General features: G+C 43.3%; 1 protein-coding gene across 1 annotated transcript in view; it reads right to left on the reverse strand.

Moving 5' to 3' along the window:
• Positions 1 to 277: 277 nt before the first annotated feature.
• blk (BLK proto-oncogene, Src family tyrosine kinase) overlaps positions 278 to 20,371 on the reverse strand; it is a 34,499-nt gene continuing 14,405 nt past the window's right edge. Inside the window, exons 8-13 of the mRNA XM_064991755.1 lie at positions 20,157 to 20,309; positions 19,813 to 19,992; positions 18,751 to 18,827; positions 16,478 to 16,628; positions 2,627 to 2,758; positions 278 to 1,081 (exon numbers count right to left, since the gene is read on the reverse strand). Of these exons, the coding sequence (XP_064847827.1) occupies positions 879 to 1,081; positions 2,627 to 2,758; positions 16,478 to 16,628; positions 18,751 to 18,827; positions 19,813 to 19,992; positions 20,157 to 20,309 (896 nt within the window). The 3' untranslated portion in view covers positions 278 to 878. The remainder of the gene's footprint in view (positions 1,082 to 2,626; positions 2,759 to 16,477; positions 16,629 to 18,750; positions 18,828 to 19,812; positions 19,993 to 20,156; positions 20,310 to 20,371) is intronic.

The following is a 20,371-nucleotide window of genomic DNA, read 5'->3' on the forward strand; positions in this document are numbered from 1 at the left end:
CCCAACCCACCCAACCCACCCACCCCACCCAACCCACCCAACCCACCCCACCCCACCCAACCCACCCAACCCACCCAACCCACCCAACCCCACCCAACCCACCCAACCCACCCAACCCCACCCTCCCACCCCACCCAACCTACCCAACCCCACCCCACCCAACCCCACCCTCCCACCCCACCCAACCTACCCAACCCCACCCCACCCAACCCACCCAACCCCACCCTCCCACCCCACCCAACCTACCCAACCCCACCCCACCCCACCCCACCCCACCCGTCTCAGGATCAGTTTGTGTCTCTATCGGTCCCATATCGTCATCTTGGTCAATCCATTGACCTCTCGTTTTGTCTCGTTTTCATCAGTCTGTCTGTTTAAATCCATCCATTATCTTTCTATGCCACAAGTCCTTAACAGACAAGGACCAACGTAAATAAGTGCAGTCAGATGCAGGAGCCTATTTCTGCTTCAAACTCTGTGAGGTTTCCATTGCCGTCCTCTTATATTAATGAACCAGTCTCAGGGCTGAATCTCGGACTGTGGTGTGAAAAAGTCGTTGTACTCTTTTCACACTACGGTGCCGACCCGAAACAAACTGTCCTGGCTTTGATATTTTCATGGTCCTTTTTAGCATGGTTCCAGGCAGCAACTAGAGTAGATCTGTGTTGAGTAACATGGTCCAACCAGGCCAATCTCACTACATCATGGCTTGGTTCAAATCAGGGCTGCATCTCGTACTATGGACATGTAAGGATGTAGAGATGAAATTTCCATGTGTTCCTCGAGCGTTACAACAATAACGTTTAAACGTTGACATTAGTCCTGGGAGGGGGGGGGGGCTTTGACAGAAGCATTGAATGATGACTTTGAGTTCACAGTCAGATCTGCATCTCATATTGTCCCTCAGTGGCGATGAAGAAGTCATTGAGAGTTTCCTGCAGGTGTTCGAAGGTGGGCCGTTCCTCTGGTCTCTCCTTCCAGCAGGTCATCATGAGGTCATATAGTTCCTCAGGGCAACCCTCCGGACAGGGCATCCTGTAACACCTGTCCAGGTTACGAATCACATCAGGGTTCGTCATACCTGGGGAGGGAGGGAGGGAGGGAGGGAGAGGGGGAGGGAGAGGGAGAGGGGGAGGGGGAGGGGGGGGGGGGGAGGGAGGGAGGGAGGGAGGGAGGGAGGGAGGGAGGGAGGGAGGGAGGGAGGGAGGGAGGGAGGGAGGGAGGGAGGGAGGGAGGGAGGGAGGGAGGGAGGGAGAGGGGGGTGTTAAGGGAGAGAAAGGATATTTCTGGTGCCCAGGTCTGGTCTAGTGGTGCTGCTGATTCCTGTCTGTGGTTTGGGCCCTGTCTCAGCCACTCCTGTCTGTGGTTTGGGCCCTGTCTCAGCCACTACTGTCTGTGGTTTGGGCCCTGTCTCTACTCTTCCTGTCTGTGGTTTGGGCCCTGTCTCTACTCTTCCTGTCTGTGGTTGGGGCCCTGTCTCAGCCATTCCTGTCTGTGGTTTGGGCCCTGTCTCAGCCACTACTGTCTGTGGTTTGGGCCCTGTCTCAGCCACTACTGTCTGTGGTTGGGGCCCTGTCTCAGCCACTACTGTCTGTGGTTGGGGCCCTGTCTCAGCCACTATTGTCTGTGGTTTGGGCCCTGTCTCAGTCACTATTGTCTGTGTTTGGAGCCCTGTCTCAGCCACTACTGTCTGTGGTTTGGGCCCTGTCTCAGCCACTACTGTCTGTGGTATGGGCCCTGTCTCAGCCACTACTGTCTGTGGTTTGGGCCCTGTCTCAGCCACTACTGTCTGTGGTTTGGGCCCTGTCTCAGCCACTACTGTCTGTGGTTTGGGCCCTGTCTCAGCCACTACTGTCTGTGGTTTGGGCCCTGTCTCAGCCACTACTGTCTGTGGTTTGGGCCCTGTCTCAGCCACTACTGTCTGTGGTTTGGGCCCTGTCTCTACTCTTCCTGTCTGTGGTTTGGGCCCTGTCTCAGCCATTCCTGTCTGTGGTTTGGGCCCTGTCTCAGCCACTACTGTCTGTGGTTTGGGCCCTGTCTCAGCCACTACTGTCTGTGGTTTGGGCCCTGTCTCTACTCTTCCTGTCTGTGGTTTGGGCCCTGTCTCAGCCATTCCTGTCTGTGGTTTGGGCCCTGTCTCAGCCACTACTGTCTGTGGTTTGGGCCCTGTCTCAGCCACTACTGTCTGTGGTTTGGGCCCTGTCTCTACTCTTCCTGTCTGTGGTTTGGGCCCTGTCTCAGCCACTACTGTCTGTGGTTTGGGCCCTGTCTCTACTCTTCCTGTCTGTGGTTTGGGCCCTGTCTCAGCCACTACTGTCTGTGGTTTGGGCCCTGTCTCAGCCACTACTGTCTGTGGTTTGGGCCCTGTCTCAGCCACTACTGTCTGTGGTTTGGGCCCTGTCTCTACTCTTCCTGTCTGTGGTTTGGGCCCTGTCTCAGCCACTACTGTCTGTGGTTTGGGCCCTGTCTCTACTCTTCCTGTCTGTGGTTTGGGCCCTGTCTCAGCCATTCCTGTCTGTGGTTTGGGCCCTGTCTCAGCCACTACTGTCTGTGGTTGGGGCCCTGTCTCTACCATTACTGTCTGTGGTTGGGGCCCTGTCTCAGCCACTACTGTCTGTGCTTTTACCTGGATAGGGAATTCTTCCATAGGTAACTATCTCAGTCAGCAGGATGCCGAAAGACCAGACGTCTGACTTTATACTGAACGTTCCAAAGTTGATGGCCTCCGGAGCTGTCCACTTAATGGGAAACTTAGCACCTGGTGTGAGAGAGAAGGAGGGAGAGAGAGAGAAATTACGAACCCTGATGTGATTCAAAACCTGCACAGGTCTTACACGTTGTACAACCCATATTTATGTTTTTATTTATTTTCCCTTTTGTACTTTAACTATTTGCACATTGTTACAACACTGTATAAAAACATAATATGACATTTGAAATGTTTCTATTAATTTGGAACTTTGGTAAGTGTAATGTTTACTATTCATTTTATATTGTTTATTTCACTTTTGTTTATTATCTATTTCACTTGCTTTGGCAATGTTAACATGGTTTTCCACTTGCCAATAAAGCCTTTGAGAGAGAGAGAGAGAGAGAGAGAGAGAGAGAGAGAGAGAGAGAGAGAGAGAGAGAGAGAGAGAGAGAGAGCGAGAGAGAGCGAGAGAGAGAGAGGGGGGGGAGAGATAGAGAGAGATGTTTTTTTAAATGTGTTGTGTTAAATTAATTATCAATCCATATCGCAAGCCATAATGTTATATTCTCACTGAGGAAAAATATACTTATCTAGAACGGAACTACAGATAAATGTCATAGCAACAGCAATTTATTTAGTTTCAAGATAAGCAAAGGGGTACATTACAAAGCAGGAGAGATTAGATAGCCAGCTAACTTGCCTAAATATTGTGAAATAACTTTTTTATTTTGGGGGAAATATAAACTTGACATGGGCATGGTCTAATTGAGTCAACAACCAAAAACACATATCTAATTCTAGATGTCTTAATGAATCAGAACAGCGATAGTTATATCTGGTTGCTTATTGATGTCAGCTGAATATCTCATCCTGAGTATAACCTCTCTGTTCTCACTAGCTCTCAAAAGTCGCAATCAGCAACAATCAGTTAACAGTCAGACACTTTGGGGTATTTGCACATATGTAGTTAAATTTTTCTCGTTTTCTGTGACTTCTATCTAAACCAGAATGGACAAACCTTGCAGGTAATGACCTACGCTATCATCTAAGGATTCAATCTGATCACGTCTTATTGTCAATGTTTAAAAGGCAATGTTCCTGCTTTCACGTACAACGCAGTCACAGGTAAATGCTGTCACGTACAACGCAGTCACGGGTAAATGCTGTCACGGACTATGCAGTGAAGGACAACGCAGTCACAGGTAAATGCTGTCACGTACAACGCAGTCACGGGTAAATGCTGTCACGGACTATGCAGTGAAGGACAACGCAGACACAGGTAAATGCTGTCACGTACAACGCAGTCACGGGTAAATGCTGTCACGGACTATGCAGTGAAGGACAACGCAGTCACGGGTAAATGCTGTCACGGACTATGCAGTGAAGGACAACGCAGTCACGGGTAAATGCTGTCACGGACTATGCAGTGAAGGACAACGCAGTCACGGGTAAATGCTGTCACGGACTATGCAGTGAAGGAGAACGCAGTCACGGGTAAATGCTGTCACGGACTATGCAGTGAAGGAGAACGCACTCATGGTAAACGATGCATATGTCGGCCTTAACCGAAAATGTTCTTAAATGGCACAATGTTGACAAAGGATTGGATCGAATCCCAGACATTTTTATCAACTAAGATATCAACTGAACACCACTATACATGTTACTGTCCACCACTAGACATGTTACTGTCCACCACTAGACATGTTACTGTCCACCACTAGACATGTTACTGTCCACCACTAGACATGTTACTGTCCACCACTATACATGTTACTGTCCACCACTAGACTAGACATGTTACTGTCCACCACTATACATGTTACTGTCCACCACTAGACTAGACATGTTACTGTCCACCACTATACATGTTACTGTCCACCACTAGACATGTTACTGTCCACCACTAGACATGTTACTGTCCACCACTATACATGTTACTGTCCACCACTAGACATGTTACTGTCCACCACTAGACTATACATGTTACTGTCCACCACTAGACTCTACATGTTACTGTCCACCACTATACATGTTACTGTCCACCACTATACATGTTACTGTCCACCACTATACATGTTACTGTCCACCACTAGACATGTTACTGTCCACCACTATACATGTTACTGTCCACCACTAGACTATACATGTTACTGTCCACCACTAGACATGTTACTGTCCACCACTAGACTATACATGTTACTGTCCACCACTAGACATGTTACTGTCCACCACTAGACATGTTACTGTCCACCACTAGACTATACATGTTACTGTCCACCACTAGACTATACATGTTACTGTCCACCACTAGACATGTTACTGTCCACCACTATACATGTTACTGTCCACCACTATACATGTTACTGTCCACCACTAGACATGTTACTGTCCACCACTAGACTATACATGTTACTGTCCACCACTAGACATGTTACTGTCCACCACTAGACTATACATGTTACTGTCCACCACTATACATGTTACTGTCCACCACTAGACATGTTACTGTCCACCACTAGACTATACATGTTACTGTCCACCACTAGACTCTACATGTTACTGTCCACCACTAGACATGTTACTGTCCACCACTAGACTCTACATGTTACTGTCCACCACTATACATGTTACTGTCCACCACTAGACATGTTACTGTCCACCACTAGACATGTTACTGTCCACCACTAGACATGTTACTGTCCACCACTATACTATACATGTTACTGTCCACCACTAGACATGTTACTGTCCACCACTAGACTATACATGTTACTGTCCACCACTATACATGTTACTGTCCACCACTAGACTATACATGTTACTGTCCACCACTAGACATGTTACTGTCCACCACTAGACTATACATGTTACTGTCCACCACTAGACATGTTACTGTCCACCACTATACATGTTACTGTCCACCACTATACATGTTACTGTTCACCACTAGACATGTTACTGTCCACCACTAGACATGTTACTGTCCACCACTAGACATGTTACTGTCCACCACTAGACATGTTACTGTCCACCACTAGACATGTTACTGTCCACCACTATACATGTTACTCTCCACCACTAGACATGTTACTGTCCACCACTATACATGTTACTGTCCACCACTAGACATGTTACTGTCCACCACTAGACTCTACATGTTACTGTCCACCACTATACATGTTACTGTCCACCACTATACATGTTACTGTCCACCACTAGACATGTTACTGTCCACCACTAGACATGTTACTGTCCACCACTAGACATGTTACTGTCCACCACTAGACATGTTACTGTCCACCACTAGACATGTTACTGTCCACCACTATACATGTTACTGTCCACCACTAGACTATACATGTTACTGTCCACCACTATACATGTTACTGTCCACCACTATACATGTTACTGTCCACCACTAGACTATACATGTTACTGTCCACCACTATACATGTTACTGTCCACCACTATACATGTTACTGTCCACCACTATACATGTTGCTGTCCACCACTAGACATGTTACTGTCCACCACTAGACATGTTACTGTCCACCACTAGACATGTTACTGTCCACCACTAGACATGTTACTGTCCACCACTAGACATGTTACTGTCCACCACTAGACATGTTACTGTCCACCACTATACATGTTACTGTCCACCACTAGACATGTTACTGTCCACCACTAGACATGTTACTGTCCACCACTAGACTCTACATGTTACTGTCCACCACTATACATGTTACTGTCCACCACTATACATGTTACTGTCCACCACTATACATGTTGCTGTCCACCACTAGACATGTTACTGTCCACCACTAGACTATACATGTTACTGTCCACCACTATACATGTTACTGTCCACCACTAGACATGTTACTGTCCACCACTAGACTATACATGTTACTGTCCACCACTATACATGTTACTGTCCACCACTAGACATGTTACTGTCCACCACTATACATGTTACTGTCCACCACTATACATGTTACTGTCCACCACTATACATGTTACTGTCCACCACTATACATGTTACTGTCCACCACTATACATGTTACTGTCCACCACTAGACTATACATGTTACTGTCCACCACTAGAATATACATGTTACTGTCCACCACTAGACATGTTACTGCCCACCACTATACATGTTACTGTCCACCACTAGACTATACATGTTACTGTCCACCACTAGACATGTTACTGTCCACCACTATACATGTTACTGTCCACCACTATACATGTTACTGTCCACCACTAGACATGTTACTGTCCACCACTAGACTATACATGTTACTGTCCACCACTAGACATGTTACTGCCCACCACTAGACTATACATGTTACTGTCCACCACTAGACATGTTACTGTCCACCACTATACATGTTACTGTCCACCACTATACATGTTACTGTCCACCACTAGACTATACATGTTACTGTCCACCACTAGACTATACATGTTACTGTCCACCACTATACATGTTACTGTCCACCACTAGACTATACATGTTACTGTCCACCACTATACATGTTACTGTCCACCACTATACATGTTACTGTCCACCACTATACATGTTACTGTCCACCACTAGACATGTTACTGTCCACCACTAGACATGTTACTGTCCACCACTATACATGTTACTGTCCACCACTAGACATGTTACTGTCCACCACTATACATGTTACTGTCCACCACTATACATGTTACTGTCCACCACTAGACATGTTACTGTCCACCACTAGACTAGACATGTTACTGTCCACCACTAGACTATACATGTTACTGTCCACCACTAGACATGTTACTGTCCACCACTAGACATGTTACTGTCCACCACTATACATGTTACTGTCCACCACTATACATGTTACTGTCCACCACTATACATGTTACTGTCCACCACTAGACATGTTACTGTCCACCACTATACATGTTACTGTCCACCACTAGACATGTTACTGTCCACCACTATACATGTTACTGTCCACCACTAGACTATACATGTTACTGTCCACCACTATACATGTTACTGTCCACCACTATACATGTTACTGTCCACCACTAGACTATACATGTTACTGTCCACCACTATACATGTTACTGTCCACCACTAGACATGTTACTGTCCACCACTATACATGTTACTGTCCACCACTAGACTATACATGTTACTGTCCACCACTATACATGTTACTGTCCACCACTAGACATGTTACTGTCCACCACTATACATGTTACTGTCCACCACTAGACTAAACATGTTACTGTCCACCGCTAGACTATACATGTTACTGTCCACCACTAGACATGTTACTGTCCACCACTAGACATGTTACTGTCCACCACTAGACATGTTACTGTCCACCACTATACATGTTACTGTCCACCACTAGACATGTTACTGTCCACCACTAGACATGTTACTGTCCACCACTATACATGTTACTGTCCACCACTAGACATGTTACTGTCCACCACTATCCATGTTACTGTCCACCACTAGACATGTTACTGTCCACCACTAGACATGTTGCTGTCCACCACTATACATGTTACTGTCCACCACTATACATGTTACTGTCCACCACTATACATGTTACTGTCCACCACTATACATGTTACTGTCCACCACTAGACATGTTACTGTCCAACATTAGACTATACATGTTACTGTCCACCACTAGACATGTTACTGTCCACCACTATACATGTTACTGTCCACCACTATAAATGTTACTGTCCAACATTAGACTATACATGTTACTGTCCACCACTATACATGTTACTGTCCACCACTATACATGTTACTGTCCACCACTATAAATGTTACTGTCCAACATTAGACTATACATGTTACTGTCCACCACTATACATGTTACTGTCCACCACTAGACTATACATGTTACTGCCCACCACTAGACTAGACATGTTACTGTCCACCACTAGACTATACATGTTACTGCCCACCACTATACATGTTACTGCCCACCACTAGACATGTTACTGTCCACCACTAGACATGTTACTGTCCACCACTAGACTATACATGTTACTGTCCACCACTAGACTATACATGTTACTGTCCACCACTAGACATGTTACTGCCCACCACTAGACTATACATGTTACTGTCCACCACTAGACATGTTACTGTCCACCACTAGACATGTTACTGTCCACCACTAGACTATACATGTTACTGTTCACCACTAGAATATACATGTTACTGCCCACCACTAGACTATACAAAAACCTGGCCCTGTACAAATCAGCTGGGCTAGACAATCTGGACCCTCTCTTTCTAAAATTATCCGCAGCCATTGTTGCAACCCCTATGACCAGTCTGTTCAACCTCTCTTTCGTTTAGTCCGAGATCCCTAAAGATTGGAAAGCTGCCGCGGTGTCAACCCCTTCTCAAAGGGGTTGACACTCTAGACCCAAACTGGACCCAAACTGTTATAGACCAATATCCATTCTGCCCTGCCTTTCTAAAGTCTTTGAAAGCCAAGTTAATAAACAGATCATCGACCATTTTGAATCCCACCGTACATTCTCCACTATGCAATCCTGCTTCTGAGTTGGTCACGGGTGCACCTCAGCCACGCTCACGGTCCTAAACGATATCATAACCGCCATCGATAAAAGACAGTACTGTGCAGCCGTATTCGACCTGGCCAAGGCTTTTGACTTTCGACTATTGGCAGACTCAATAGCCTTGGTTTCTCAAATGACTGCCTCGCCTGGTTCACCAACTACTTCTCAGACAGAGTTCAGTGTGTCAAATCGGAGGGCCTGTTGTCTCTGGCAGTCTTCCTGTTGTCCGGACCTCTGGCAGAGTCTTCCAGACTCATATCAAACATCTCCAATCCAAAATCAAATCTAGAATCGGCTTTCTATTTCGCAACAAAGCCTCCTTCACTCACGCCGCCAAACTTACCCCAGTAAAACTGACTATCCTACCGATCCTCGACTTTGGTGATGTCATCTACAAAATAGCTTCCAATACTCTACTCAGCAAATTGGATGTAGTCTATCACAGTGCCATCCGTTTTGTTACCAAAGCGCCTTATACCACCCACCACTGCGACCTGTATGCTCTAGTCGGCTGGCCCTCGCTACATATTCGTCGCCAGACCCACTGGCTCCAGGTCATCTATAAGTCTATGCTAGGTAAAGCCCCGTCTTATCTCAGCTCACTGGTCACAATAGCAGCACCCACTCGTAGCATGCCAAACTTACCCCAGTAAAACTGACTATCCTACCGATCCTCGACTTTGGTGATGTCATCTACAAAATAGCTTCCAATACTCTACTCAGCAAATTGGATGTAGTCTATCACAGTGCCATCCGTTTTGTTACCAAAGCGCCTTATACCACCCACCACTGCGACCTGTATGCTCTAGTCGGCTGGCCCTCGCTACATATTCGTCGCCAGACCCACTGGCTACAGGTCATCTATAAGTCTATGCTAGGTAAAGCCCCGTCTTATCTCAGCTCACTGGTCACAATAGCAGCACCTACTCGTAGCACGCGCTCCAGCAGGTATATCTCACTGGTCATCCCCAAAGCCAACACTTCCTTTGGCAGCCTTTCCTTCCAGTTCTCTGCTGCCAGTGACTGGAATGAATTGCAAAAATTGTTGAAACTGGAGACCTACATTTCCCTCACTAACTTTAAACATCTGCTATCTGAGCAGCTAACCGATCGCTGCAGCTGTACATAGTCCATCTGTAAATAGCCCACCCAATCTACCTACCTCATCCCCATATTGTTTTTATTTACTTTGCTGCTCTTATGCACACCAGTATCTCTACTTACACACCATCATCTGCTCATCATCATCTCCTCATCTATCACTCCAGTGTTAATCTGCTAAATTTTAATTACTCTGCTACTATGGCCTAATTATTGTCCTACCACCTCATGTCATTTGCACACACTGTATATAGACTTTATTTTTTTCTATTGTGTTACTGACTGTATGCTTGTTTATTCCATGTCTAACTCTGTGTTGTTGTTTCTGTCGCACTGCTTTGCTTTATCTTGGCCAGATTGCAGTTGTAAATGAGAACTTGTTCTCAACTAGCCTACCTGGTTAAATAAAGGTGTTCTCAACTAGCCTACCTGGTTAAATAAAATAAATAAATAGGAGAAAACTGAGGATTGATCAACAACTTGACAGAAGTGAAAATAAGGAAGCCTGTAGACATAACATGCATCCTGTTTGCAACAAGGCACTAAAGTAAAACTGTAAAAAATGTGACCGATTAACATTTTGTCCTGAATACAAAGTATTATGTAAATCCAACACAACACGTAACTGAGTACCATTCCATATTTTCAAGCACAATGGTGGCTGCATCATGTTATCGGTATGCTTGTAAACTAGTTTTTCAGAATAAATAAGAAATGCAATAAACCGAAGAACAGGTTAAATCCTGGAGGAAAACCTGGTTCAGTTTGCTTTCCAACAGACACTGGGAGATGAGTTCACCTTTCTGCAGGACAATAACCTAAAACACAAGGCCAAATTTATATATTTTTATTTTAGCAGGTAAAGTTAACTGAGAACACATTCTCATTTACAGCAACAACCTGGGGGATAGTTACAGTGGAGAGGAGATGAATGAGCCAATTGTAAACGGGGGATGATTAGGTGACCATGATGGTATGAGAGTCAGATTGGGAATTTAGCCAGAAAACCAGGGTTAACACTTACGATGAGTGCCATGAGATCTTTTAGTGACCACAGAGAGTCAGGACACCCGTTTAAGACCCCCCCCTACACCGGACAAAGTCCTCAATCACTGGTGCCTCCTACTGTCCCTCCAACACCACTTCCAGCAGCATCTGGTCTCCCATCCAGGACCAACCCTGCTTAGCGTCAGAAGCAAGCCAGCAGTGGTATGCAGGGTGGTATTCTGCTGGCCTGTATATACTGTACACTGGAGTTGTTTACCAAGAAGACAGTGAATGTTCCTACAAAATATTGACTCATAAATACTTATGTAAATGTAATATTTCTGTTTTCATTTTGTAATTATGGGGTATTGTGTGTAGATGGGTGATAAAAGAATGTAATCCATTTTGAATTCAGGCTGTAACACAACAAAATGTGGAATAAATCAAGGAGCATGAATAATTTCTGAGGGCACTGTAGCTGTAAACTAGTTGTTGATAGCAACTGGCTGACTAATTCAGTGCTAAAGTAACATTAGTAGGTGGTAGGGCTAACCTTAGCAGGCTAGTAGGGCTAACCTTAACAGGCTAGTAGGGCTAACGTTAGCAGGCTAGTAGGGTTAACCTTAGCAGGCTGGTAGGGCTAACCTTAGCAGGCTAGAAGGGCTAACGTTAGCAGGCTGGTATGGCTAACCTTAGCAGGCTAGTAGGGCTGACCTTAGCAGGCTGGTAAGGGCTAACGTTAGCAGGTTAGTAGGGCTAACCTTAGCAGGCTGGTAGGGCTAACATTAGCAGGCAGGTAGGGCTAACGTTAGCAGGCAGGTAGGGCTAACGTTAGCAGGCTAGTTTGCTAGCAACCTTACAAGTTTTGACATGTTACAATACAATCACAAAGTATTTGCTTGTAAGTTGGCTGAAAACGTAATTGAAACCAGTAGTCATGAGTGCAAACGATTTGGTTGAATTTGAAGTTATACATGAAGTTATTCCAGTTGAAGTTTACATTATAGTGAATAGGCTGGCCTGCTGGGTCCTCCATATTACATCACACGCCGGAAAAACATTTTCCAACATGACTTTGGCATTCTTCATAATTCTGATTTGGTTTTACGGAATAACTCCAAAAACAGAAACGTGACTTTGCGTTGGGACTTTTCATTGTGTATACTAATGCAAATCCATACGTTACATGTGGTGACCTTTACGCTACCTACCGTTTAACCCTTACCTTAACTTAAATTAATACACCTACCCTTTAACCCTTACCTTAAATTAATACACCTACCCTTTAACCCTTACCTTAAATTAATATAACTACACTTTAACCCTTACCTTAACTTAAATTAATACACCTACCCTTTAACCCTTGCCTTAACTTACATTAATACACCTACCCTTTAACCCTTACCTTAAATTAATACACCTACCCTTTAACCCTTACCTTACCTTAAATTAATACACCTACCCTTTAACCCTTGCCTTAACTTAAATTAATACACCTACCCTTTAACCCTTGACTTAAATTAATATACCTACCCTTTAACCCTTACCTTAAATTAAATTAATACACCTACCCTTTAACCCTTGCTTTAACTTACAATAATACACCTACCCTTTAACCCTTACCTTAAATTAATGCACCTACCCTTTAACCCTTACCTTAAATAAATACACCTACCCTTTAACCCTTGCCTTAACTTACATTAATACACCTACCCTTTAACCCTTACCTTAAATTAATACACCTGCCCTTTATCCCTTACCTTAACTTAAATTAATACACCTACCCTTTAACCCTTACCTTAACTTAAATTAATACACCTACCCTTTAACCCTTACCTTAACTTAAATTAATACACCTACCCTTTAACCCTTAACTTAAATTAATACACCTACCCTTTAACCCTTACCTTAACTTAAATTAATACACCTACCCTTTAACCCTTACCTTAAATTAATACACCTACCCTTTAACCCTTACCTTAACTTAAATTAATACACATACCCTTTAACCCTTACCTTAAATTAATACACCTACCCTTTAACCCTTACCTTAACTTAAATTAATACACCTACCCTTTAACCCTTACCTTAACTTAAATTAATACACCTACCCTTTAACCCTTACCTTAAATTAATACACCTACCCTTTGACCCTTGTATTAATTTAATTTAAGGTAAGGGTTAAAGGGTCTGTGTATTAATTTAATTTAAGGTAAGGGTTAAAGGGTAGGTGTATTAATTTAAGGTACGGGTTAAAGGGTATGTGTATTAATTTAATTTAAGGTAAGGGTTAAAGGGTAGGTGTATTAATTTAAGGTAAGGGTTAAAGGGTAGGTGTATTAATTTAAGGTAAGGGTTAAAGGGTAGGTGTATTAATTTAAGGTAAGGGTTAAAGGGTAGGTGTATTAATTTAAGTTAAGGTAAGGGTTAAAGGGTAGGTGTATTAATTTAAGGTAAGGGTTAAAGGGTAGGTGTATTAATTTAAGGTAAGACAAGGGTTAAAGGGTAGGTGTATTAATTTAAGGTAAGGGTTAAAGGGTATGTGTATTAATTTAATTTAAGGTAAGGGTTAAAGGGTAGGTGTATTAATTTAAGGTAAGGGTTAAAGGGTAGGTGTATTAATTTAAGGTAAGGGTTAAAGGGTATGTGTATTAATTTAATTTAAGGTAAGGGTTAAAGGGTAGGTGTATTAATTTAAGGTAAGGGTTAAAGGGTAGGTGTATTAATTTAATTTTAAGGTAGGTGTATTAATTTAAAGGGGGTAGGTGTATTAATTTAAGGTAAGGGTTAAAGGGTAGGTGTATTAATTTTTAAGGTAAGGGTTAAAGGGTAGGTGTATTAATTTAAGGTAAGGGTTAAAGGGTATATTAATTTAATTTAATTTAATTTAAAGGGTTAAAGGGTAGGTGTATTAATTTAAGGTAAGGGTTAAAGGGTATGTGTATTAATTTAATTTAAGGTAAGGGTTAAAGGGTAGGTGTATTAATTTAAGGTAAGGGTTAAAGGGTAGGTGTATTAATTTAATTTAAGGTAAGGGTTAAAGGGGAGGTGTATTAATTTAAGTTAAGGCACCTACCCTTTAACCCTTACCTTAAATTAATACACCTACCCTTTAACCCTTGTCTTAACTTAAATTAATACACCTACCCTTTAACCCTTACCTTAAATTAATACACCTACCCTTTAACCCTTACCTTAAATTAAATTAATACACATACCCTTTAACCCTTACCTTAAATTAATACACCTACCCTTTAACCCTTACCTTAAATTAAATTAATACACATACCCTTTAACCCTTACCTTAAATTAATACACCTACCCTTTAACCCTTACCTTAACTTAAATTAATACACCTACCCTTTAACCCTTACCTTAAATTAATACACCTACCCTTTAACCCTTACCTTAACTTAAATTAATACACCTACCCTTTAACCCTTACCTTAAATTAATACACCTACCCTTTAACCCTTACCTTAACTTAAATTAATACACCTACCCTTTAACCCTTACCTTAAATTAATACACCTACCCTTTAACCCTTGCCTTAACCATTCAGAATGAGTGCCTAAACATAACTCTTAACTTAGAAACTTGACGTTTGGAGAAATGGAACGATGCAGGAGCAACAAAAACACTTTGACGAAAATTGACGTTTGGAGAACGTGGCTGAGCCTCTAATTCTCGAATGATGACTGTGAGCGCTTGTTGGTATGACAGTAAAAATAAACATCTGCTGTAAAAAAAAAAAAAAAAAAAAGTTTTGTATGAGCTGATGATGGTACCAGATTATTCATAAAGTTTATTCATAAGTCATAAAGTTTTTTGTTTTTTTTAAATACTCCTGGTAAAACTCCTGGAATAGGCTGGCAAAACATCACTATTGATTAATTGATTGCTGAATTGATTGATTGGTGGATTGATTGATTGATTGATTGATGAATTGATTGATTGGTTAATTGATTGATTGATTTATGAATTTATTGATTGATTGATTAATTAATTAATTTATTGATTCATTCATTGATTGGTTAATTAATTGATTGATTGATTGATTGATTGATTGCAGTGAATCATTTTGGATTTAAAAAGGCCTAGGTCGTCTAGCCACCCGAAGTGTGAAAATTTAAATCCACGTTTGATCGTGTTCACATTATCTCAGAACACAAATAAATGGGGTCTATTTTAGGTTATGAGTCAATAGCTTCGGCTATAAAAACACGAAGTCAAGCAGCCCATTGCGGTGAATTCACTTGAAACACTTTTTTTTCCCCCAGTAGCAATTAGGTTTTACCACGTGCAGTGATTTGTATGGGCTTTTATGATAATAATGACGCCTGGTTTTGTTGCAACGTTGTACGGTAGACGTACTGTACTGTTATGTTCGTATGAGAGGGTTCATCATTTTGTAATGATACTTGATGAAGACATGCTGTTAGCAACTCTGTGCTTTAGTCTTGAAGCTAAAATGTAACGTGTGGCCCCCCTACAGACAACAAAAACAAACTCGTGAATTGGTGTATTTTGGTTGTATTATTCACTATTGTAAAATGTTTTAAAAGAAATGTTTTTTTTTTGTCGTTGTTGAATAGTTTGTGCTTACTGGCTAGTGGCTACTGTGATATTTACGGTAAATTTGGGCAGCGGACCAAGTGTGTCGCGTTGCCAGCCACAACCAAAGGTATGGCAAGGTCGTCATGTCAATTGAAAATCTGATCTTTTGCCAGTAATTGGTCTTTTGACCAATCAGATTAGATCCTTTGCATATAATTGGCCAAAAGATCAGAATTCGGCTGCCTGTGTAAACGCTGCCTGATAGTCATACCTTCTTTTGCTGTGTAGTATGTTTCCTGTGTAAACGCTGCCTCATAGTCACACCTTGGGGCGTTAGGTAGCCTCGTGGTAAGAGCGTTGGACTAGTAACCTAAAGGTTGCAAGATCCCCGAGCTGACAAGGTACAAATCTGCCGTTCTGCCCCTGAACAGGGCAGTTAACCCACTGTTCTCAGGGAGTCATTGAAAATAAGAATTTGTTCTTAACTGACTTGCCTGGTTAAATAAAGGGGGGGGGGGTCGTCATACCTTCTTTTGCTGTGTACTCCGTTTCTATGATCCTGGCCAGGCCAAAGTCTGCTATCTTGCAGTGGAGAGTCTCATTGACCAGAATGTTGGCTGCTCGCAGGTCTCTGTGGATATAGTTTTTCCTCTCAATGTAGGCCATGCCTTCAGCTATCTAGTACACGAGAGAGAGAGAGACGAGAGAGAGAGTGAGACGAGAGAGAGAGAGACGAGAGAGAGTGAGACGAGAGAGAAACGAGAGAGAGACGAGAGAGAGAGAGAGACGTGAGAGAGAAAGTGACGAGAGAGAGAGACGAGAGAGAGAGAGAGACGTGAGAGAGAAAGTGACGAGAGAGAGAGACGAGAGAGAGAGAGACGAGAGAGACGAGAGAGAGACGAGAGAGAGAGAGAAAGTGACGAGAGAGAGAGAGAGACGAGAGAGACGAGAGAAAGACGAGAACAAGAGAGACGAAAGACAGAGACAGACAGACAGACAGACAGACAGACAGACAGACAGACAGACAGACAGATGATTTATACATTTCTAGATAGTCAGAACACAAATAAATAGTCTTTTTTTTTCTATTTTAGATCAGATAGAATCATTCTGGACCCTAAACGATTGCTTAAAAAAACACGGGCCCTCATACAGGCTACTCAACACACATGCATCACCAGATGTCAGACCATTTCAATACTCTTACTGATTTGTTTCCTATGCAGTTACAACGCTCCTTCACTCTATTCTAGTCAGACCTTGGTGCATCTCAAAGGATACCCTCTACCTTATATAGTTCATACATTTTGACCAGGGGCCAGGGTCAAAGGTAGGGCACCACATTGTAAAAAGGATGCCATTAGGAACGCATCCACTGACACAGTAAAGTGGGTTAGACAGGATATGCCCTCTCAAAGGAAGTGACACGTGTGGTCTCAGAGGGGCGAATGTCATGGTGGCTGGAAAAGAAGAAGAAGAAAACGAGCTCACTTGACTTCCTGTCCGGATGTTAATGATGAAGAAGGGCGGGGTTGGAAAACCCAGCAGTACACAATCAGCTCGTCTTAGCCCGCCGCAGAAACCACATAAACCACCTCATTTTACACACTAGCTAGCTAGAACTGACACTTTCCACGTGTTTGTGCAGAAAAAGAAAAAAAAACTGCTTTTTAAAACGGATGTATGACAAGACTATAAATAGTTGACTTCTCTGAAATGTTTGTTTTGTTTCCTGAACAGTAGCTGCCTCATCAAACGGCACCCTATCATCTTACCTAATCCACTTCACATAGGCCTTTGGTCAAAAGCAGTACACTATATCGAAATAGGATGCCATTTTAGGATGCACATTGACTAGTGCATACCCGCAATGATGCTAGGAAGCTATTCAGAGAAAGTCTAGCGCTTCGCTCAGCGATTTGAAGTTCTTCAAATTGTAAACTCATCGTTCATCTTTTTTTTAAATCAAGACATGGTTTTGGAAAATTAGCACTGTACCCGTACCCCGCTTGTACCCGTACCCCGCCTGTACCCCTACCCCGCCTGTACCCGTACCCCGCCTGTACCCCTACCCCGCCTGTACCCGTACCCCGCCTGTACCCCTACCCCGCCTGTACCCGTACCCCGCCTGTACCCGTACCCCGCCTGTACCCCTACCCCGCCTGTACCCGTACCCCGCCTGTACCCCTACCCCGCCTGTACCCGTACCCCGCCTGTACCCCTACCCCGCCTGTACCCGTACCCCGCCTGTACCCCTACCCCGCCTGTACCCGTACCCCGCCTGTACCCGTACCCCGCCTGTTATTAGCTATTGTTATTTTACTGCCAGTCTTTAAGTACTTGTTACTTTTATTTCTTATTCAGATTTATTTTTTTAAACTGCAATGTTGGTTAAGGGCTCGTAAGTAAGCATTTCAGGTGAACCTGTCGTATTCCGCGCATGTGAAAAATACAATTTTATTTGATTTAAAGATCAAATATAGGGGTATAACATTTGGAATATGATACTGGTCAAATATTTAAAATATTTTAAATTTTGAATCCCAGCCCCCGTCCGCGCAGGAGGCCTTTTGCCTTTTGGTAGGCCGTCATTGTAAATAAGAATTTGTTCTTAACTGACTTGCCTATTTAAATAAAGGTTCAATTAAAAAATTAAAAATGCCAAACGTAATACAGAGTCATACACAATCTACCGGATCACGTTTCTATTTCCTGTTGGGCAGTTTTACATATTTTTTTGGGGTACATTTGACTCCGACAATGAAGTTGTTTTAGAGGAATGACTTGTATGATGTCCCACCTGGGCTGACATGTCTATCAGTTTGGTGAGCTTCAACTTCTTGCCCATGTCTGTCTTCAGAAAGTCCAACAGACTTCCTGTAGATAAGGAAAGAAGACCCACAAAGCTGTTAGAACTGGTGCACTTTAAATCACAGTACAGAAACATCTAGGTACTTACCAACACGCAGAAACCCATTGTTACCACATACTGTACATTTCTAGAGAAATACCAGGTACATACCAGATAAATACCAATTGAAAGACCATGAAAGAAAGTGTAATCCATTTTCTTAATACTATTTCCTGTAATGACACAAAGCAGTGTCCTTCCCATTGAGATCTTATCATTTACTAGAGTGGCTGATGTCACAGACCTGCATAGCCCTAGAATGAGCTGATAATGGCAGCCATCTTGGTCAGGAATAAATTGCAATAGGTCATCATCAATAAAACGTCACAATAAGCTGCGTTCCGTTTGTCTTCTGGGGTGCAAGGAGACATCCAGCTCCATTAAAAACCTTGACACGACGTTTTCAAGGGGATTGCAAATAAATGATTACCATTATCGAGTTGTAACGTCCATCACCTCTTGAAGAGCATAGTCAGACATACAAATGTCTGATTATTCCATCCGAAACAATTGCACACATTTAGCTCTATGTTCAGAGTTATACAGCATTAATTAATCATGTAATTTCAGATACGGGACTGTAGCCTCTCTCTCTCTCTCTCTCTCTCACCATGCTCACACACACAGACTATATCTCTCTCTCTCTTTCTCTCACCATGCTCACACACGGACTATCTCTCACCATGCCCACACACACAGACTATATCTCTCTCTCTCGCTCTCTCACCATGCTCACACACACAGACTATCTCTCTCTCTCTCTCTCTCTCTCTATGCTCACACACACAGACTATCTCTCTCTCACCATGCTCACACACACAGACTATCTCTCTCTCTCTCTCTCTCTTTGTCTCTCTCTCTCTCTCTCCCCCTCTCTCTCTCTTCCCCTCTCCCTCTCCCTCTCCCTCTCCATGGTCACACATGGTCACACACACAGACTATCTCTCTCACCATTGATCATGAACTCCGTGACGATGTAGATGGGTTCCATGGTGACGACAGCGTGGAGGCGGACCAGTCTGTCGTGTTGCAGCTGCTTCATCAGGTTGGCCTCCTGGAGGAAGGCCTCAGGCTCCATGGTCCCTTCCTTCAGGGTTTTCACCGCCACCTTCTGATTGCCCTTATAGTAACCTGGACGATACGAGAAGAACCCATAAGTCATAAGACTTATGTAACGGACTGAGGACCGTTTGGAGATTGCAATAGGTGGGAAGAACTTTAATGCAAAGGTAAACAAAAACACACACGCACGCACACACACGCACACACACACATTGCTTCAGCATATCTCGTACCCATCCAGACTTCTCCAAACTGTCCTGCTCCCAACTTCCTGATCATTTTCAGCGTGTCTCTGGGGATCTCCCACTCGTCCTGGGCCCATGGCTGAACGGGGGCCTTCGGCTTGCAGGGGGCGTTCAGACGCTGACACAACCCATCACACGTACCTGTGACACAACAACGGACCCCAGAGAGAATTATAGCCTGTCAGCCGTGCCTGTGACACAGA

The sequence above is a fragment of the Oncorhynchus masou genome, chromosome 16 (genome assembly GCF_036934945.1).
Source record: "Oncorhynchus masou masou isolate Uvic2021 chromosome 16, UVic_Omas_1.1, whole genome shotgun sequence".
Classification (NCBI taxonomy): domain Eukaryota; kingdom Metazoa; phylum Chordata; class Actinopteri; order Salmoniformes; family Salmonidae; genus Oncorhynchus; species Oncorhynchus masou.